A 22,430-nucleotide genomic window follows, 5' to 3' on the forward strand; every position below is an offset into this window, starting at 1 on the left:
TTTTTCTTTTGTTGTCTTAAAAATGCCCACAGTGAGTAAAGCAATTTTTAAATGTCTTGGCCTGGTAGTTATAGCATCCTAGAATCATAGAATTGTTTGGGTTGGAAAGGACCTTACAGATCATCAAGTTCCAATCCCCCTGCCACTTTCCACTAAACCACATTGCTCCAAACACCATCCAACCTGGTCTTGAACACTTCCAGGAATGAGGCATCCACAACTTTTCTGGGCAGCCTGTTCCTGTGTCTCACTACCCTCTGGGTAAAGAATATCTTCCTTACAGCTAATCTCTCCTCTTTTAGTTTAAAACCATTCCCTCTTGTCCTGTCTGTGTAAAAAGTTGCACTCCCTCTTTTTTACAAGCACCCTTTAGGTCCTGGAAGGTCACAATGAATTCTTCCTGGAACCTTCTCTTCTCCAGGCTGAACAGCCCCAACTCTCTCAGCCTTTCTTTGCAGGAGAGGTGCTCCAACACTATGATCCTTTTTGTGGCCCTCCTCTGGACTCACTTTAACAGGTCCATGTCTTTCTTGTGTTGAGGACCCCAGAGCTGGATGCAGAACTCCAGGTGGGGTGTCATGAAGGCATAGTAGAGGGGCAGAACCCCCTCCCTTGACCTGCTGGCCACACCGCTTTGGATGCAGCCCAGGAGTTAAAACTTACTCCAAATTTTAGTATTGGTACAATCAAATAAAAAAAGTGGTCAAGATTTCTTAGAGACACACAGAGTAGAAGAAAAATCCTACCGAAATGAAAAGCAAGTTTATTGCTTTTCCACACCTTTTGGTATGAGGCAGTGAGACAGAAAAGCCCTGTATGAGTTGGATGTAAAATGAGCAGTTTCAGTATGATTGTGTTTTATTTTATGTAGACAAATAAATACATGAGTAAACGTGTCTAACTGTGATTCTTGAGGAGTCTTGATCACTTGTAGCTTCCTGGCTTACTGCATTAATGCTACTATTTAATATGGATTCTTTTCTATTTCGTTTAACACAGTTCTCACCTTTTCCTTAAGTAAATCTCACTCATCCTACCTCCATTTCTCAATGATGTGTTTATTTCACAGTTCTCTCAACCATCTCTTGCACAGGCAAGCTCACTGACCAATTTTCAGTAACTTTTGAGACCTAAGTATGTACTTTCTTCACATGATCAGCTGGTAATTTAGAATCTAGGTCTCTTCATCCTCTTATTTCCTGGCAGCTTTGTCTAAAAACTATCATGGGGCAGCCAGCCATCCTCAAGTGCTTCATGCAAGATCTGATCTCTACAGAACTCAGATAACTGTTGTCTTTAGGGATCTGCTTTATCTGCTTTATTGAACACCCATTGTCCGGTGTTATGTTCTTACCTTAAGGTATATTTATTCAGTGTGTCACATGAGAATCTGCATAGCAGATAACAGCAATTTGTGGAGCTTCAGTCCTAAGATGCAAATAACTCTTTCGTAATAGAAGCTGCCTCATCCCTTGTGCCCAAAAAAAAAAAAAAAAAAAAAAAAGAGCAAGCATTGAAACACAATGAAAATGAACAGATAACTTTACTATAGCTTAGTAACTTGGATTCCTTTTGCTAATTAAAATTGAAAGTTCTTCAAAGAGTAGAAAAATATTTATGTTTTTCTTATCAGGGATAATATTTACAACTACAGTTCCTGAAGATAACCATCTCCTGTGTTAAAATGCTTTTTTTTTTTAAATCACTGCCGGAAGCAGGCATAAATTCTCCCCTTCCTATGTTCATGGCTGGACCAGTGATTTCTGTGTTCCCTCTGACATACCAGACACATGGCATTGCTGGGATTCAGATAAGATGAATTATGGCTTAGACCTGATGTTTCTTTGTTAGTTTTACAGTGCAGCATATAATTTTTTTAAAGTATAAACCCAAATAAAACTCTCCCATAAAGAAAGCTTTCAAATGGTCATAGGCTCAATGTCCTTCCATCCTTTTTACAGGAAGAAAAATGACTAAAACTTGAAGTCAGACTCTGGCATGCTTGAATACCATATGCCTGCACTATTGAGAGACTGGAGCAGAGTATCTGGAGAAAGATGAGAGAGTGTGGGTGGCAATAGAAAAAACAACCACGACTGTAAGTTAGCAAGATAATATCCTTACTTTCTTCTGTGGGTCTCAAGAGTGATTAAAAAAACATTGGTGTTTTAAAAATATTGCTGAGGACTACAGTGTGACTCATAATGCTTCAGAGAATGGAATTCTTGGAAGTTTCAATGTAATGCCAGATTTTAGAATGGAGGGCAGCAGAGCTGCAGAGAAGTAACATGAGGCTATGTTGATGGAGAAAGAACATTTCTGAGCAAATTCAAGTGAGAGAGAGAGAAAGGAAAAGAATGGGCCTGGGGAGATACGACAAGACAATTACTTATACTGAGAACTGTTGCTTGCACTGATGGAAATGTTTCACTGCTTTTTGAGGTTTTATTGGTCAGCACGCCTGCCTACACAACACTTGGTCATATGCACAGCAGGGGAACATAAGTAACCATGTTGACCAGTCAGACAATGAAAGCAATTACAAGTGAGTCCAAAAGTCTATCCTAGAGCTGACCTTAAAGTTTTTTCTTTCTTTCTATTTTTTTTTTTGTTTTTTTTTTTTGTTTTTTTTTTTTTTTTTTTTTTTTTTTGGCGTGTGTGTAAATTTCTGGTGAGTTAAGTACTTTTATGAGGGAATGTATTGGTTAAATGTTGGGAAGCTTTCTCAAGTCAGAATAGCCTTTCTGGTCAGAATAAAATAAAGAAGAATGTTGGTCATCTGGAATTAAATAGTAGCCTCACAGTTATGGCATGTACCTGATATTTTGCTTAATACTGTAACACAGCTGTTTTACATCCTCAGTAAGTAGCGTTGCTAGGAAAGTGAACAGTCTTTCTCCAATCATTTGCCACAAGTACTGACCAGTACCTCTTCCCTTAAAGTTCCAAGAAAATGGTTTCTGTATTTCACAGGCTATTACATTGTCCAGGTTATGAAATTTCCAGGTTCAGATCCATGGACATGGGCTGGGCTTGCACCAGAATATTCTCCTTTAAGTGGGTGTCTTCACTATCTGGCAGCTGAGGTAGGGTTGAGTTCTCCCTGTTGCTTATATTGGAAGCCTAAATGCTAAAATGTAGTCTTTTTATTTACTATTTTTAAGACCATTCTTATAATCTAGGTCTCTCCTATAAGCTCTAGTTTGTGCATATTATTAAACAAAAGATGTTGGTTCAGAATTCTGAAAATGTGTCAATGGCTTAAACATAGTTAATGCTGCTGTCTAGATAGATAATTTGTGTATATTGTAAACATTTAATGATTATTTGTCTGATAATTCACATCTAAAAAATATCATTACTTGATATTTGATATTTACTTTGATATTTGGTATTTCCTCTCTGAAAAAAAAAAGCTATATAATCAGCAGGGGAGCAAATATGACACCATTCACACAAATGATGGTTCTATATCACAGTCAAATAAATATCCTAAGTGAACAATTAGTTGATACATTCTTGGCTGAGATTTCTTAATGTAATTTGATCGATTAATTATTTGTATAAATTAACTGATCATAACCAGTTCCTGAACAATTCATGAACAGGAAGACACACTACAGGCCAGGGAATTTGAATAATGTATATTTTATTTCACTTGAATAACTGGAAAATGTTTATTTTTGAGTTGGCCAAAATGGAAAATGAAATTTTATTTTTTTTTCCTGGAAAATTCAATCTAGCTACATTTAGAAATGAAACATCTTAAATGAAAAAGGTGGTCTATTATGAAAATGAGCATAAGGTTTTTTGTTTAACTTTTAATGTTTTTATGTTATAATGGATTCTTGGTGGACTAATTTTGCAGTTTTCAGATGAATGACACATGGTTGAACTAACAATTGGGTGGATAAAAATTTTGATTAAGCATTTTTCAAGTTTTCCTGGGCTTATGATCTACCAATTCCTTCATTTCCCAAAGCAGTGAACTGAGAAATGTTTATTCATTATGGGGTTAGTGCAACTAATTTTCTCTCATATTCCCTGTCATCCAGTAAATTTCATAATATGTGAACACAGCCAGACTGCTACAATCTCAGAGTCAGCAGTAGAATCTACAATGCATGATGACAGTAGGTTCTCAAATATACAGGACTTTGGACAGAATGAAAAAATGCAGCAAAAAAATTTGACTAAACAGCAGCAAGTCAATCTGCATCTTCTCAGTTTGTGTAGGAGAGATAAGTCAGAGCTTGGAAACATTTTCTGTTATGCACATTAATGGATGTACAACTCATCCAATCACTCAGGAGCTAATACTGCACTTTTCTGTTCTATGCATAAAAAATGTCATGCCAAATGACTCTGAGTGGTATCCATAATGATGAATTTACAGCCATCAGTAAGGAGACTTCTTCGATTGTCTGCATTAAAGCAGCAGATTATTATGATCCCATCCAGTGATGCTTTTCCTTGGCCTTATTAAAAAGAACAGCATACAAGGCAATCATACCCTTGGGTGTCTTTTGACTTGCTCAAAAGTATGACTAAAGTCATAGTTTCTTTTCCAAAAAAACCCAAATTCCATTTTGCAATGATGACACATCCATCGTCTAAAAACAAGTGACATGGGAATTGCAATGAATGCCCTGATTTCTCACCTGGTAGCAAAAATAGCACCAGGTTTCAGAGACAATATTTGTCTGTGCATGTCTGTCAGCTATCAGTGCTGTGCATGGGAATGGATAATCTTCTTCCTCTTCTCATTGTCCCACAGTTTGGCCCTTCTCTCAGGAATTTGTAGTACAGTGCTGTGGTCCCTCTCAGAGCCCTCAGTGGCTTCTTCCCCATCGTCTGGCCCGTGAACCACTGCCCTACTGCATTAAGCAAGAGGGGCTTGACAGATCTTGGAATGAACTATGAGTCAGTGGGCACATTCAATAACTGGAAAGACAGAATAAAATCTGATTTTCCTTTTTGTCAAGTCTCTTTTCTTGGGATTAGATTTATTAACAAACCAGAAGATTCCAAAGTGATTTCATAGTGACACACAATATGTGGCAAAAGAAAAAAGATCAAAAAGATCTTTCCAGCTTCCAGCAGTGTCTGCAGGAGGTGCTAATATACATCTTTCTGGGTAGCTTCCTATCCAGCTTTAGAAAACAGATGGACCTTTAAGGTATGTACCAATTTGTTTCAGTTCTACTGGTAAATCACAATGGAGCTCCTACAAACCTGTCTTTGTGTTCATGAAAAAGCAGCAGAATACTTTTACTCAGTTAGTAAAAAAACCTAAATGCAAGACCCATGACATTCCTTCCTCAATCTGCTCTTTTTTCTTCAATTCTGTTCCTCCCAATAGATAACTTCTGGAATTTATTATGGCTGAATGAATCAACTGAAGATACCTCATGGGAATAGGAGAGGTCTGGACGGTCAGTTCCGGGGAACAGTTCCAAATTCTTCTGTTGCATTTGCTTACCATACTTTTGCTCTAATCAGGTAGATAGAGCACTTGACTCAGTTTGATGTCATGGTAGATTTTTTAGTATCAAAGATACTTCAGTCAACTAAACACGGACAGAAATGCACACAGATCTGCATGAACATCAAATAACTAGAACCCAGCATAATAATTCCAGTGGTATGCCTTCTAGAGAAGGCAATATACAGTTAAAAGGAAAAAAAACCCTGTGATTAAATGAAATAGAAGGAACTAGACAACTGAGTTTCATCTAATCTCTTCCATTTCCCCAAAGCTGTTCATTATTCACCATGAAATGGATGTGTTCCACTTCTGAGTGAGAATACACAGAAATTAACTTAGTAGTTTAAAAAATGTTTTGTATATTTATCACTTCTTGAAATAACTATCTTATTCTATAAAATGCACAACTCCCTGCCTCTCCCTTTCCAATGTTCCAAATACACTTTGGGCTAATTTTGATCTCTGCAATTGTATGCGTCTGTGCGCTAGTGGCACAGCATGTTCTCTATATCCATGTGCTGCAAATCTGGTTGACAGCAGCCTTGCACCCTATTCTTTCCTGATTGTCCTTCATCACAAATGGAAAATGATCAAATAAACAATATTTTTTTTCTTGCATGGAATTGTGCAACTTCCAGAATTTCTTCAGCTCAGTCCCATAGTTTTTTTAAGGGTCACATCCATTAGAACAATTCTTAAAACTCATAACATATATATAAAAATTTTATTTATAACTAAATGAAATTCATTTTTTCAGATGCTATGAAATTATTTTTTTTATTCTTAGGAATTACTCTCACTATCAGGTCTTTGGCACTAATGGTATCTTTGGTATAATTATGCTTGCAAAGTTATACGAACTCAGAGAAAGCTCTGGAAGATGTTTCAACACAAAATTTTAAAAATTAATGATACTTGAAGGGAGGTTCTATGCAATGACACCTCATTTAATTTCTGTAAAGTGGTACATAATTTGAGAAGTTATGCCTGACAACCTGTAGTGATTACATAGCTATACTGAATTTTTGTCACTGCAAGGGGTTAGCTCAGCTGGTTAGAGCATGGTACTGATAATGCCAGAGTTGTGGGTTTCATCCCCATATGGGCCATTCATATAAGAGTTGAACTTGATAATCCTTGTGGGTCCCTTCCAGCTCAGAATATACTGTGATTCTGAATATATATCCTGACTGACTCTTCAGGCAAGAAAATCAAGATGCAAGAAAAATAGAAATATGACCCTAAAAATCCAGCCTGGGGTGACTTGGAATGGAATGTGAAAATCTGGTCAAATGCAGACCACTGAAGCACTAGTTGCTTTATAAACCTAAGATGGTGAGAAGAGAAGATGGGCATAGAAGAATGAAAGCTTTGTCATGGTTCTTACCCTCATTGCTAGGGGCTTCAGTAAAATCCAAATCTGTTTATAATTTTCCTTGATGCCCATTGCTTTATAATGGATAATGGAATGCCCTTCTGCTGGGAGCTATGTGCCAGTTCATTCTTGAATACTCCAGTCAGAAATGCAGCTCTTGGATACCTTTAACAGACTTTCAGGGATCACCTTTGTGTTGTGGTAATTCTGGCCACAGGGGGTTTGTGTAGGGGGTTGAGGCTACCTTACCCCATATGGCCACGTCCTAAAGGTCCTTTTAAGATGGAGGATATTTATTACTTGAAAGGAAATGGAAGCAAATGCTTCCATGAGTAAAGTCAGGATGGAGCTATTACTTTGCCAAAGAGAGATGAAACAACATACAGACCTGATCTTCTAAGTTCAGCTGGCACAGGAACTCCATGGACCAGCCTGAGGGAGCCTTACTTTTGAGGGCACAAGCTCTGAGAAGGATTCTCATGCAAAAAAACCAAAAAAAACAAAAAAAAAAGCAAAAAAACAAAAAAAAAAAAAACCCAAAAAAAAAACCAAAAAACCAAAACAAACAAACAAACAAACAAAAACCAAACAAAAAAACACCAAAAAAACAAACCAAAACAAAAAAACCCCCACAACTGGCTGAAGGATTTTAACCTTGTCCTGTATTGCATTTTCACCTAGGAAGTACTGAATACTGTTTGCAATTCTAGTTAAGATGGTTTTGGCCATTAAGTGTTAGTGCATTTACCAGTGTAAACCACTTCCAGAATCTCTGAAGAAGCAGGTGGAAGACCAAGAAGATGAGAAATACATGAGTTAGTCAATTAAGTGGAGGTCATAAATGAACCCCTTTTCAAGAGGCATCATCAAACTTCTGTCTGAAAAGAGAAATTTGCAAAGAGGGAAGCAGATGTCAAATTCCCTTTTGGCAGCTGGATCTTAAAAGCAATTAGAATGAAAAGCTACCTGATCTAAAGCTCAAGACACCAGGAGGATCTGCCTTAACAAGTGGAAGGAAGCACATATCGATGGGGTTTACAGCTCTCATGCTGTAGGGAGGATGCAGAATGGTGAGGAAATGTGCTGACATGCCTAAATTGTGGCAGGATATAGGACCCTGGCACTGACAGTGAGGAGGAACTTGAGAATGATTTTGAGCTCTATATGCAAACAGCTGTCTGTCTTCCACAGCATGCTGTAGAAAAATAGAGGTTTTTCTACATTAGAAAAGCAAAGGAAGTGCAATAGCCCAGATTTTGATCATAATTACACCCAGGTGGTTCTGAAGTGACTACACCCGTGTCATTGAAGTTACACCAGTGCAAAACTTGTGTGAGAACTGAATCAAGCTCTTTGTTTTCCTGCATTTGTGTACCAAAAGAGTACTCTAACAGCTCTTAGTAAATAATAAATTAATAATGATATGATGATCTCCCTTATGACTGGAAGAAGTACAGAAAAATAAGTGTCAGAGTAAGAATTTGCTTGCAAGACTATTTGAATGTGTCATTTGTATTGAGTATAGGATGCTTTGCTGGACTAATTTTAATTTCTGGACCAATTAAAATTTTTATTTCAAACATCAGAAACATCCAATGTAGTCAGGTAGTATGTGGTGAACAATAGAAAGACATATAAGTCATAGTTCAAATGAGCAAGACCTTTGTTCTTTGCATGGCAAAGTACCTTTAAATCCCCAGCAGAAAGCAGTAATGAAAACAACTAATGAAGGCAAGTGCTTTTTCTGTCTCCCTGCTGTAAATCAAATAAGATTTTAGTCGTTGGTTTCATTTATGTTTCCCCATTTGTGTCTCAGAATACACCAGATTGCAATGTTACATCACATTTTTAATGACTGGACCATGTCCTGAGATCCCCCTCTGACCACACCACAACTTCCTTCTTTCTCCTCCTGGCTAGAGGACTGTATGTAATTATGATGAGGACATAATTCAATTAATTATTGACAGAACATGTAACTGCCACTCAGATCTCTCTCTGATAAATCTCTCTGCGCTCTCTGACTTCTGTTTGTCGTGCAGTAGGGAGGTGGAAAGGCACTAAAAATGCGTTTTAAAGATAGGACGTTTCTCAATCCTTTGTATCAGTCGGAGAGGCTTCTGCCGCCCGGGGCTCTTTAGATGTACAGCGTATTGTTCTCGTCTGTGCTAAACAAGTATCCCCGAGAAAGCTCAGTGGGATGGAGGCTTATGATTCATTTTAAGTGGAGGATATAATAAAAGCAGATAACTTTGATTTGTGCAAAGGAAAAGTGTGATCTCTTTCAGGGATTCCAGGAATTCATAGCAATTTTTTCTTCTGTTGCTGATTAAAGAGAAAGTGATAAATAAGATCTCTGTATTCGCTTTAAAGGAGGACTGTAGCTTTAGAAAGCTGACTTATTTAGGGAAAAAAAAAATCCTGACCTCATATAGCCTTTGACCAAGATCTGCTAGTAGTAGAGAGTAAAGATGAGGCTGTTTCTGTTATTATTAAAGCCCACAGTGACCATTTCTGTCTGTATGACCGGAAAATGTCCTGGGGGCCAGGCCGGGGTGGGGATGTACCCGAGTCTTGCCGTAACTTCGGATTACAACTAAAGCTTGCCAAAAACGGATGAAGGAAAGAGATAACAAGGTGAGAAAGCAAAGAATGGCTTTATTGTAAAGTCAGGAAAACTAAGCTGAAAAAAAAAAAAAAGCAATCGCGTGCACGGAGTCTGCACTTGTAGCCGAGAGAGGAGACCCGATGCTCCTCTGCTCCTCTGCCTTCGGTTTTTAGGGCACGACGTGCGTGGGGCTGGGAAAGGCGCTGCAGGGCAGGGCCAGGGCCAGGGCCGGTACCGGTACCGCGCTGGGAGCCGCGGGCAGCAGGGCGGAGTGGGGGCTCTGCTGTCCCGCGGCGGGGCAGGGCGAGGTTTGTGGCGCTCGGGAGTCTCGTACCAGGGAGGAGCGCTCATTCGTCCCTCGTGGGGTGGCGGGAGGGAGCCGAGGCTGATGTGCCCATGCAGGCGGGGCACTGACGGGGCTGGCCGCGGCTCGGGCACCCACACCTTTGCCGTGCCTGGGCGGTCGCTGCCCGTGCCGCGGGGACCGGGGTGATGCCGGAGGGAGCGGGGTGATGCCCTGCCGCAGCCTGTCCTGCTGGCTCTGCCGCCGAGGCTCCCCTCCCCTCCGGGACTTCGCAGAGGGCTCTGTGCTTGCGCCCAGCGCCCGGCCAGGGGAAGCAGGGCCACCTCAGGGTGGGCTCTCGGCCCGCCGCCCCAGCCAGGCGGAACCGGTGCCTTGAGCCCGGTGCCGGGCGGTCCGCTCTTGGGGGCAGCGGAAAGGTGAAGATGGGCTGAATGGGTTTCGACCCCGTCAGAGCAGGCGCAATGGCCAGGCTGGTCGGGAAGCCCGAAGGGGGCACCTGAGCCGGATCCTTTGACACCTCAGCAGAGCGGCCCGATTTTCAGGGGGCTGCGGAGGCGAAGGAGACGGGCGAGCAGGGTTGGTGCATCTGATTTCTCTGTTGGGGACCACACGGTACAGCTTTTGTTGCGGGGAGAGGCGGGAGCAGTTACGCGTGCTAGTCTAAACCGTGAATATTGAAAGACTGGAACACTGCGGGTCTAGAGGAACATTGTCAAGACAGGGGCTAAAACGACCTTACAAACAGCTTCCCGCAGGTTTAGTTTAGCACTGCGGGCGCGACTCGGTGCCCAGATGCGGAGAGCGGCGTCCGCGGCTTGCCCTGCCTTCGGGCCCTGCACCCCCTCTAAAACTTAGGGGCTTAACATCTCGGGCGCCTCGTCCCGCTCCTCGTCAAGGACATGGAGGAGTTCAGAGGCGCCACGGGTGGTTCTTAAAGACCCACTGTTTCTGGGCAGCTTTGTACGGCTCCTGTGGAGGTTGCGGGATGCTCTCCACGCTCTGTCTCACCTGCCGGGGTCCGAGGGAGCAAGGTTCGGCACCCCGCACCCTGTCCAGCGCAGCTGCGGGCCCCCGGGGGTGGGGCTGAGTCTCGCACGGCCGGGCTGGACGCTGCCCTCCTGCCCGAGCCCTTCAGCCGCACTTCGCCGCAGGTGCGGCTCCCGTCCGGGCTCCGGTCCGGCACCGCCTGCGTGCCCGAGACGAGGTGTCCTCTGCGGGGCGGCTCTCCCGCCCAGGACGGCTTTCCCCAGCCTTTTTTTTCGGTCGGGACTCGCCTGCACGGCGCCGGTCAGCCCTGCACCTTCGCCCTCCAGGGCTCAGGGCTCAATCCGGGGCCGGCTCGCCGGGGTCACTGACGGAGCACGCGGTCCTCCTGACCGGTCTCCTCCCTCAGGAGCCCCGGAGGTTTGGATTTCCCCATGGGGACACCCAGTACTCTCCCCTTCCTCCGGGTCGCGGGCGATGCGCGTTCCTGCCGCTGCCGAGCCAGAGCTCGCCGCCCCCGAGCCCCCGGCAGCGCATCCTCTCCCGCCTGCCGCTCCGCCTGCCCCTCCTCGGCTGCGGGGGGCGGGGGGGGCGCGTGTTGCGAGGTAGGCAAAAGGGAAAGTGAACGTAGCGGTCTGAAGATAGAGAAAGGCAGTCAACCTTAGACGTGTAGTTACTCAACCTTTATTATTTAAAAAAATTCATAAAAAAAGGAAGGTGAACCAACGTCTTACAAAACCCCCCCACATAAATAGGACATTCCGTCCAGCTCTGGCTATTGGCAGTTCTAGTATTTGACAACATCAGACGCGATTTCCTGGCATTAGAGAAATCCATTTCAAAATCGGTCATCACAAAGAAATACTAGAAATCCCAGTTAGCACTTGCTAGGCAGCACGGAGCACTTGTACACAACTTTTCAGACACACACCCGCGCACACACGCAGCCGGGAACAGATCCCGTAGGAAGAGAGCCTCCTTAAAAAATAGTAAACGCTAAAAAAAAAAAAAAGAAAAAAAAAAGAAAAAAAAAAAAAGAAGGAAAGAAAGAGAGTTATTTACAAAACGCACATGGAAATACAGTATTGACAGAGCGTGGCTGGCAAATCAACATGATTTGAATAGAGAAAGGACTATGGCACGTCTTGCTCGAAAGCTCGCACAGCAGCCTCCTTCGAGTGTCCCCGCGGGAAGACAGCTCCTGCCATCTGCGACGCAGTGCCTTCTCCCTCCCCACCTCTCCTCCCGCCCTCCCTTGCCTCTCCACCCCTGCGCTTCTTGCCAGGTCCTTTTTACACTTGGATGACCACCGTGCTGGGGCTCTGGAGCCGGGTTTTGTACTGGTCTAGCCAGGTCCTCAGCTCCGAGATCTTGTAGCCCTCTGGTCCTCTGCCTCCCTGGTACATCACCTTCTCCTCCTGGATGATGTAGAGCCTCTCAAAGTAAGCACCGTAGGCGGCGCTGGAAGCATTGTCCATGGTGTCCACGGCCAGGGGGCAATCGGGCGCCCCTTCCCTCATCAGCTGAGCTGCCCGCAGCCTGTCCTGGAGGCACTGGTGCTTGGGGATGTTGTAGGCTGCATCCGAGCTGACCCAGCCGTCGGAGGGGTGTGCTTCTTCAATGTACACCAGCAGGAAGTCGGCAATGTCCACGAAGTGCGCGGCCAGGCGCTGGAAGGACCTCAGGCGGGCCATGAACGGGGGTCAGGTGCAGCTGCCGAAGTTGAGGATGAGGGGTCTCTTGCCCCGGGCGAAGTCCAGGATGCGGAGCCTCTTCTGCCCGTCCAGCTGGATCACCTCGGGGTTAGGGGCCAAGGAACCCACGTGCGCCGACTTGAAGAAGTCCAGCTTCTGCCCGTGCCACACGGCTTTCAGCGACTCCAGCGTGAACATGCGGTTGGAGTCGGACACGCAGACCGGGGGGTCGTCGGGGGGCGGCTCCTCGCTGGCGCTGGCCGCCTCCTCCGCCGTGGGCATCGTCAGCATCTTCTTCCTAATGCAGAGAAAATCCAGGAGCCAGAGCATCACGGCGGTGAGCAGGAAGCGGGGAAATAGGAGGATGCAGGCGGCCGCCTGGGTGAGCAGCTGCAAGGTGTGAACGCCGACGGAGTGGAGCATCGCAGCGGCTTGTGCTGCAGGGCGCTGGCTGCCGGGGGGCCCCCACGCACCCTGCGTGCCGGGGTCTGTGCAGCACAGCTGAGATCCCGCTTCTCTTCAAGCCCATTTTATAGTCAGGGATTTAAATGAAAAGTGACTCCACCTCCGTCCAGAACCCGCCCCTCTGGAACTTGAGCCTGGGGATTACCTACCCCTCCACTCAAATGACCTAAAAATACACAGACAAAAGGGGAGAGAGCCCCGGCGGGAGCCGCAAGGGACGTGCAACGGAGCAGGGTGCAGCCGCTATCAGGCGGAGCAGAGAGTCCGACACAGGGCACCGCCGGGGTCCCCGGCCTCAGACAGAGCCGGCGCTCACAGACAGCCCCGCCAAGGACAATGCAACAGGCACAGCCCGCCCCCCGCCCGGCTCCCCACGGGCTGCGCGGGCACGGGCCGGGCGGGAGCGGGGGCCGGGGCCGTCCCGGCAGCGCCTGCAGGTGACAGGGACAGGCCGCCATCGCCGCGTCCCTTGCCGCGCCTTCCTCCCCTCCCCGCCCCGGCAGCCCGGTGGCCCCCTGAGCACAGCCTCCGCCCCACCGCACGCCCCGGCGCCGCGGGAGCACCCGGGTCTCGAACCCGCGGCCACATCCTCCGGCGGCGGCGGCGCGGGACGGGCGGCGGGCGCTGCCCCGGCCCCCCCTTTTCCCCCGGGCCCGCGCTGGGCGGGCCGGGCCCCGGCGGCGGCGGCGATCCCGGCGCGGGGGGCACCAGGTGGGAGCGGGCCGGTGGGCGCTGCCCCGGGCGGAGGAGAGGCGCGGGCGGCCGCCAGAGGGAGCTGTTGGCCGAGAAGCCGCGGCGGCGGCGGGAGCGCGGGGCCCCTCAGCCCCGGCCGGGGCGTCCGCGCCCGGCCCCGGCCCCGCCACCTGCTCCGGCCCCGCCACCGGCCCGGGCCCCGCCACCTGCCCCTCGCGGCACTCGCGAGTACGGGGCTGCATCGCGGCCGCTGCGGGGCCGCTGCTGCGGGAAGCGCTACAATGGGTGGGCAGAGGGGACGGCGGAGGCGACGGGAGGAGAGCGCTGCGCCTGCCATGTCCCGCTGCTCACTGAGGTCCTGCTGCGTCCCCGAGAGCAGCAGGTCAGGGCAGACACTCCCTTACGGCGTCCCAGGAGGAGCCAGCAGTACTTTTCTGCACCTGCCAAGTGACATACAAACACAAGCTTCTCACGGGACTAGGTCTGGCAAAATCCTTAAACTGAGGGCTGAAGTGTCACCCCACGGGCATGGCCAGATAGACCTGTGTGCTGTCCAGAGTGGACACGCGAGTTGTTTTGGGTTGGGTGGGTTGTGTATCAATAGCAAAGTGCTCACTATGCAGGGCTAAACACTGACTAGCCACCTTCAGTCTTCACCCATCAGGAGGAATTTATGGCCTGCAAATTCCTTCCTGCTGAACTAGATGGAGAACTGTCCCAGAAGAACAGAGCTTAAATGTAATTTGGTGTCTCTGCTCAGAACTTTGCCACTCCATTGTCGCAGGGTTCCCAGCTTGCAGCATGCGCTTCATTTCCCCACCAGCTTCCTCAGAAAGGGGCATTACTTGTCCAAAACGCTGAACACTGCCCTCTGCTATGCAAATGCGGCTCATGCAACCCTGAGCTACTGCTGCAGCTGCTACTCACCTAGGTGCCTGTCACACTGACTTTGGGACATGCAACCCAGTGTGCTTGTGGGTCCTGAGTGCCCTGTTTCTGCCTGTGGCCAGTGCCAGGCCTCTGGCTGCAGATTCCCAAAAACCCCAAGGACCTGCAATTCTCCCAGGCACAGTTTGTGCTCCAAAAGTGACTGTGCATGTCTGTACCTTCCGTCTGTCATCTGCAAAATGGAAAAATGAATGCTGAGCCTCTTCATGGGAGGCTAGGCAGCTTGCTTCATTTTTATGTAACTTATTACAAGAACCCTAAATAAAAGGCAAAATTAAAATCCCATTTTATTTTTTTCTTTATCTGGTTCTGAATAGGCTTGTTTAGAGCAATCTAATCAGACGGCTGATTTGTAGTGCCCTGGTGCGTCACCTTTAGTTGGAGTCAGCAGCAAGGTAATTCAGCATTTTAACATCTGAAGGGAAGTGTATGCTCCAGCCCTCATAAAACCACGTTCATCCACTAGCCTGATTAATAACTTCTTTGGCATTCCATGGTGCTCAGTCCAGGGAAAATTACTGAGTAGATATTTACTATATTGTCAAACTTATTTTGAACTATTCATGTGGGCCTCTCACCACCTCTCTGTGCAGTTATGCAATCTTGAAAACCACAAATTAAAGCCTCTAAAGAGACGCAATAACAAATTGTGGTAGCTCTGAAGAAACCCCCAGGAAAAAAATTGATCTCTCAAAGTGACCTCTTCAAACTCTGCTGACAGACAAAAGCCTGAGTAAACAGATGAGTTTGCAACCCTGAATATCAACAAACTTTGCTCCACTAAATCCATGAGAGATATTCCGAGGTAAAAATGCTATCTGGTCTTATATACCCTATTTGCAGCTGGACAAGGGCTTTGGAAATGACTATTTCTCCATTCCCCATAAACAGCTTTGCTTTGTTTTTATAGCTTGAAGGAAACCTTTGAATTGGGGTTTCCTTTTCAACTGTGCATAGAGCAGAGAACTGAAGCATTTTGCTTCACTAGCCCACTGCTACACTTTCCTGCCACAGGAAAATTCAAGCATGTCCTGAGGCCACGGTGGCTCTACATGGCCCTACCAGCCATGCTCTGATGGGCTCAGCCGAGGTGCAGCGCTCGTGTATTAACTCTGTGGGAAAGGGCGGAATTCCTTCTGCAGCCCTTTGGTTCTCGGAAGGTTTGAAGTGACGTCTTGGTGCTGTTTTCACGTCTGTGTTAAGCTGGATGGTTTTCAAAATCCTGTGTTTTAACTCTGTGAAACCCCCTCTCTGCTTCCCAAAGGCTGTACCTCCCAGTTGGAACTTGGACTATTTTTAGGTGTGTGAAGGTAGTCAGTCTTTCTAGGAATCCGTATCACTGATATTAATAGTGTGGGAACTTATGTCTTCCTGTATACTGAGGATTTCATAGAATATATCCTAAAATATGGGTTTTACAGTGGCACATCTGGTTATGGGTGGTTTTTACTCTTCTGCATGTGGTCTGTGGTTCAGCAGTCACTAACTTAAAAATACATAAGTTTGTATGTGTGTGTCCTCGCACAAGTGCACATACATGGTTCACATTATTTCCTTTTTTCTGAGAACTTTATAGCTGTAGTTTTTCTTCATTTGATAAATGTAATTTATAACTCTTTTAAAGTTCTTTTCATAAACAGGAGCTACAAAATAAATTCAGCAACTTATAAAAGCAAAACCTCAAAAAGCTGAAATTAAAACCATCAGGTCTGCTTTGATGTAGAGGATGTGTTGAAATGGTATATTTACATGTTTATTTTCTATTTTATAATTTCCTGCACAAAGGCACGCAATACTTTCTGACAGGAACTGAAATGTATTTTGGAAGAGTTCCACCTCTCATGTCATCTAAGCTCCATGTCGTTAATGTGGTAGAACTCTATGTGAAGGAAATGAAAAAGACTTTCCCGAAATAAGAGCTGGGCAATTTCTACACATCTAAGTGGCCACCCGGTGACTGAAGAGAGGTGCAGTGGTGCAGTGGTAAATTACTCACCTGTTTGGTATCTGTAAGAAGTGGGTAAATGTTATATTGCTGAAATTGGTGGTGGATAAACTCCATTTGCAGTTGTTTGCTTGTAGCAACACCTCTGGAAAAGTTACCATATGCTGGAGACTGTGCATGGGTCTGGCTGTCTCTGGAGCTGCCTCCTGCTTAATCTTTCACCACTTTTAGATGACACCTGTTCTTATTTTCCTCCCTGCTGTCTTTTTTTTTTTAATAAAATATATATGACTCAGGAAAAAACATACAAATCCAAGCACCTAGGCAATGCCTGAAGTAGGTTTGAGTATGGAAAGAAAAAAAAGTGCTGTGCTGCAGATTTGTCTATAAAATCAGTAGCAGAGCCATGGCCTTTGAATCTCCTACCCACCCTGTCACTCTTACCTTTGAATACATGACAAGCGTGTCATATATGACAAAGAGATTCCCTGCACTGAACCTTTCAAATTTTTTTTCCCTCACTTTTTGCTGACTCTGGGATGAACTGGGAAAGAGTTGTTTAATTTGGGAGAACTGATTCCACAGCCACAGGTCTGTTAGTGCAATGTTCACCCTGAGTAAGTGGAAACCAACATTTTCTTGAGCCTGTGAGCCATCTACCAAGGCTTTGACATGCAGCCAAATGTACACTTCCCCTGATGTGCTAGTGGGTTTCTGTACCTGCCTCTCCATGGCTGCTCCCTAGTGCCCCTGTTGTGCCAGCAGCCTGTCAGGCTGGGGTAGAAACCAGATAATCAAAAGGTTCTGGATTAAAGAATTCTGGTTTTAAACCCAGATGGTTTTGGTGAGTGGGTTTACTTTAGAATCCCTAAAATAGTGTCTAATAGCACTAACCTTCAGTGCAACTTGAATGACAAAAGGTGCAACTTTCCATCCCATCAATCCTTCCTCACTTCTGCTTGCACTGTGTCTTGTGTGATCCTGAAGTGATCTGCAGTGACGTGCTTTGGGGACTAAGGAGGCAGAAGAGCTTGGCTTTAGAAAAAAAGAGTTATTTCCTGACAAGTTTGTTCCCTAAACTTACTAATGATTAAAGGAGTTTATCATCTGTGGTGCAGGGGAAGCACAAGAGAAATGGCCACAGCTTGTGGCCAAGGCAGGGCTAACAGGACCATCCCATCAGACTGACTTAGCAATATTATCCATCCGCCCCTGGGTAGAATTGCATAGGGAGAATGTGTTAAGAGCAAAAACAAGTTTCACTGCAGATGTGGATAGTCTGTGGATAGTCTCCCTTTTGTGTAGTGGAAGAGCATAGATGTACAGGAGATGCCAGTGGCTGTCACAAGGTCCTGCTGGGCAATGTAGCTGGATAGGGTGCACAGATGGCTTCTGGGGGGAGCCAGCAAAATCAACTTCAACAGCAGCTGCTAACACACCTCCATCAGTGGGAAATCGGATTATCCAGAACCCCCTGTGCCATGCACATCCCTGCTAGCCATCAGGCAAACTCTTCAAAAGCTTCTGTGGCTCAAGAGCTCAGGCTGGACCCCCTGGTAGTACAGTGCAATTACAGTGATCTGAATGGTTTACTCTGCAGCAAAGACAACAGTCTAGTCCAGAAGTGGAACCCTGTAGAGTTATACTTAAGCAGAGACTTTATACATGATGAATACAGATGAAGTCCTTGTCAGAAAAGAGAAAATACTTCTACCATTGTCTTTCTTTCAGGTGTGCTGTAGATGAGGATAAGGAGATGCAATTTGCTTGAATCTAAATCTCTTCTCAGAAGATTGTAACAAAATTCACCGTGTGCAGCGTTTTGCAACAGAATATGTTTCAGCGCATGACATAAAAATTCAATATACTAACACTGTTTAGAGAGACGGGGACAGCAGGCTGATAACTCAGATTAGTTCATCTTTTAAAAGGCAGCCTAGCAGGAGTATTTTCTCAAAATGTTACTGGGATAGTTTGGAGTTGAAAGTATGGGTCCAGCCTCTGTCAGGGTAAAAAGGGAGCACCATTCCTTTGAGATCCTTTGCCAAGGGGGGCTCTCACTGCTGTCTGGCGGTCTTTTGTCACAGACTGGTCCTCAGAGCCCCAAGGTTTGTGTGATGAAAGCTGTGAGTGATTAGCTACAGAACTCCTGGTGCTTTCCTTGTGATTGTGATTTTGCCCAAGCCATGTAGTATGATAACAGACAAAAGGGAGTCTGAAAACTCAGGATCCAATATTCATCATCTCACTTTCCTTAGCAAGTGCAGTAGAATATAAAGAATTTCAATAGAATCTAGTTTAATAATTCTCAGGTTTTAAGGTGATTGCATGTGCCCTGCCTGAAATGATACACACGTTTAAATTTTCAATCTCTAACAGACTCAGAGGGGAAGGCAGGAAAAAGTAGCATTTAAAAAAGCATTTATTCAAGGCAAATCTTTAGGGATCATGTATAGGATAATCTTCTTCAGGGTGACCCTCATTTTCTACAATATAATGGTTTTACCCAGCAGTGGTTTAATGGTTTTGAATAAGCTGTAGAGAAGAGGAGCAAACATTTTAGCAAGAATGGAGGAGTTTACCCAGAAAGGCAGGAGTATCAGCTTACTTTGAATATAGAATGGAGATGATTATTCTGCTGACCTTTTATCCCCACCATCACTAAAATGTATATTATGAACATAATGGGGTCTGTTTTTGTGTAAATGGTTGCTGTAAGCATGACTGACTTGTTTGAAGCAAGTGACATTCCAAGCAGGAGGCTGGAAGGCACCAGTGCTGTGCACTGAGGCTCTCATCAAACAAATTTCTTGCTTCAAGCCTTTTATTTGAACATAAATGTTTGTGAAGTTTTCCAGTGATTTTTTTCCTGGCGTTCACCCCACGACTCTTATTATTTTTAGCCATGTAAAATGGCATTATGCAATTGCTGAATTTGTTTCTTTCAGCCCATGATGATTTATAGGACTTAATTTCCAGGATACTCCCTTGAAGTTACCTTCTCTTTGTGACCTCAGGATTTCTCTTCCCAGAGCTTTGGTACTTATTTTTACTATTTCTGTGGTCGAGGTTTGGCAATGTTGTTTTGGATTAATGACAAACATATATAAGGACTGGAAGGAATACATGTCATAATCTCCTAATTTAATGTGTGGATTGTTTATCAATAGTAGAAAGAAGTTTCTGTACAGGTTTAACACATCCTAATAATAGGCCTTTGTGGCCAGATAGAAAGATTTTGATGTATCTGAACTACAGGTAATTCTTCACTTGTTCCAAAATAGATGAAATTTGCTTATTTTATATTGCAATGCAGTATTTCTTACTTAGACTTTGCCCAGAAAGAACTGGAAGTGGAAGTCAGTTAGTTTGGACAAGTATGCATTGTTTATATGGAATATTTTAATTGACGTAAAACTGTGTAAACCTTCTAGCTCCTCTACTCTTGGATGAAGAAAAGACCTTTGGCATAACAATTCTGAATTTCTGTTCTATTTTTTACTTTTATGCAGGAAATTGCAAATAATTTAACGCACAAATGAAATCACTCAGCATTTTACTCAGTTGTTGAATTTTCCTCGTAAGCAGCATATTTTGCTTTCATCATATACCCACTAATTTTTTAACTTACATCTTCTTATTTTTTGATTTCTCTCTATATTCTCATCTACCTTCATGATTTGTTTACTCAGGCTTAATTCCTTCCCAACACAGCCTACTGTGAATAAAGTGTTCCTTTGAAAATGATTAACTTTGCACTTTGTTTACAGTGTAGTCTTGCAATGTTATATCTGATACTCATTAGCAGGAAAACAGAAATAAAAGGAGAAACATTAGTTATCACTGCCAATCATTTTGAATTCACTGGGATCAGGATCTGACCTGAAATGTTTAGGTTAGCTCAACAGCTCAAGTTTATTTGAAGGGTCTTAATGTTTATGCTTAACAGTGTGTCCTCCTATGACTTTTTATTTTTAACTGCTCAACAGTTCTCACTTTCTGTGAATTTTAAAGTTATTCTTAGACTAAGCAGTATAGTCTCTTCACAGGGAAAAACTGTGACAAGCTGATCTATGTGATACAGCTCATCATTTCTGAGGGCACATCACATCTACCTGAAGCTCTAGCAGGAAAAAAAAAAAACAATCAAATACTAAATGGTTACTTTTAAACTTAGATATGAAACTTTGGGTTCCAATTCACTGTCTTTAATGTGTGAATTATTCTGCATACCTGGAATGGTCCACCCTTCCCTGTGGACCATTAATTTAATGGCCAAAGCACCAATCTCTTGCTATTCTGTATTACTTGAAACCAAGTTTGTATTTCTTGAAACAAGAAAATGCTGCCTTTTTAGAAAAGTATTAATAACTCCTTTTTAAAAATGGGAATAATATACTTACATATGCAAACAAAATGGATCAAAGGGATCTAAGTCCACTTGTATAAATGGGAAAGATCTCTGAAGTGCACATTTTTTTCAAACAAACCCTGGATTTGTTAGGTAGTGAGGGAATAGTTTTTAAGAACAATTATGTGTTATTTGGAAAACCTGACATTTTCTCTCGTAACTAATTTTAATTGGCATTGTGGATCCACTGAGCCAAAAAACCCCAAACAAGGAAGACAGCAGCAAAATATAAACTAGGAGTAAAGTGTCTTAGCTGATGAAATCATGGACAAAAGCCTTTGAAGCCTTTTTACAAGTACCTTCTTCAAAGTGGGGTGATCCTTGAGCAGTTGTGGCCCATGTCTATTCCTTGGCCTCTTCTACAGTTGTTGACATTGCACTGCCAATGAAGCAGCTGTCACTTTTTACCAGCGTAATGCCTGCCAGCAGCTGGCTCAGAAGTGCTGCTTTTAATTAAATTTCTGATTTCAATTGGATTTTGGTTTGTAGTTCACAGCTAACAGAGATTTTCAGGATGGGGTCTTATGGGGCACCTGCAGGTGTTTCAGACACCTCTGTGTCACAGAGATGTGTTCAGAAAAATTAAGCATCACCTTAAAATTTGTTATAGTTTTTCTCCATTACTTGTGAGAGCTCTTCCAGGATCTTGCTGATATAATGGATAGAATTATTCATATTTTCAGCTTAACTCTATCTATGGCATATTTACACTGCTTGTTGGTGTGCCAACATTGTCTCTTTGCTGAGGCAGTTATCCTGTCTCCCATTTCTCTGTGAATTAAAGAATTGTAGAATCATTAGATTGGAAAATGTCTTGAAAATCCTTGAGGGCAGTCCTACCCCCTGGGGCACCACTCCACTGGGACTAACAAGACAAACTCTTGTGGGGTGTGTTGGCACTGATGGGGACAGGCAGACCCAGCTCTCTGCTAACAATCTCAGTGAGCTGGGATATGAATTGAGCCTCTCCTACTGCCTGTAGGGCTATGGCAGTGGAATGCTAAGCCTGAGCCTGTGAGTTCTGCTGGAGACTTCATTAGCACTGATTTAATTCAGGCCATGTGGATTTTGGGACAGCATGAGGTGAACTGAGGCTCACATTGGTCTGCACCTGTTTGTTCAGATGTGCACAGTCTATTCTCATGAGATGGGTTTTCCATTTCTCTGATCCTTCTAGAAGCAATTTTCTGCACCTGTTTCATGACAAGTCTATTTTGCTGCATCATATAGGAAGGAATTAATTGCAGAACAAAAGATGGCTCTACCCTATCCTCCTTTTCCTGCATTTGCACTGCTTGGCAGAGAATATGGTCACAGGTTCAGCACAATCATTCTCATCAGTCAGGTTGGCATCTGGAAGTCACAGACAAATACAGATGCAGCTTGACACCTGAATACCTGGGCAAGGAGTGTGGCACGTCGGGGACATGCTGGGTGTACCCTATATGTGCTGTGTTATTTGAGCACTGCTTTGCAATATGGCTTGGACCTACTGTAAACTCAAAGGACAAATTA

General features: G+C 44.5%; 2 protein-coding genes across 2 annotated transcripts; both read right to left on the bottom strand.

Annotated features, from left to right (window-relative positions):
* Window positions 1-7,716: 7,716 nt before the first annotated feature.
* On the bottom strand, window positions 7,717-11,967 carry LOC128789233 (basic proline-rich protein-like). The gene is made up of 5 exons (XM_053944959.1): window positions 11,909-11,967; window positions 11,132-11,394; window positions 10,784-11,026; window positions 9,707-10,271; window positions 7,717-7,741 (listed from the first exon to the last, which is right to left on the bottom strand). Exons 1-5 carry the CDS (start codon window positions 11,965-11,967, stop codon window positions 7,717-7,719), a joined length of 1,155 nt encoding a protein of 384 aa, XP_053800934.1.
* DIO3 (iodothyronine deiodinase 3) lies at window positions 11,421-13,512 on the bottom strand. Its single transcript, XM_053945784.1, has one exon. The coding sequence runs from the start codon at window positions 12,874-12,876 to the stop codon at window positions 12,052-12,054; it is 825 nt and encodes a 274-aa protein (XP_053801759.1). The 5' UTR covers window positions 12,877-13,512; the 3' UTR covers window positions 11,421-12,051.
* Between the last annotated feature and the right edge of the window lie 8,918 nt (window positions 13,513-22,430).

This window comes from Vidua chalybeata, chromosome 6 (assembly GCF_026979565.1).
Source record: "Vidua chalybeata isolate OUT-0048 chromosome 6, bVidCha1 merged haplotype, whole genome shotgun sequence".
NCBI lineage: Eukaryota > Metazoa > Chordata > Aves > Passeriformes > Viduidae > Vidua > Vidua chalybeata.

What these genes read in the sequence shown, in the direction of transcription:
- LOC128789233 (XM_053944959.1), bottom strand. Translation starts at nt 11,967, where the DNA reads ATGGCAGGAGCTGTCTTCCCGCGGGGACACTCGAAGGAGGCTGCTGTG. An exon ending in TCAGGAGGACCGCGTGCTCC is followed by an intron (nt 11,027 to 11,131) that starts GTCAGTGACCCC and finishes CCGAAAAAAAAG; the next exon opens with GCTGGGGAAAGCCGTCCTGG. An exon ending in GCTCCCTCGGACCCCGGCAG is followed by an intron (nt 10,272 to 10,783) that starts GTGAGACAGAGC and finishes GATCCGGCTCAG; the next exon opens with GTGCCCCCTTCGGGCTTCCC.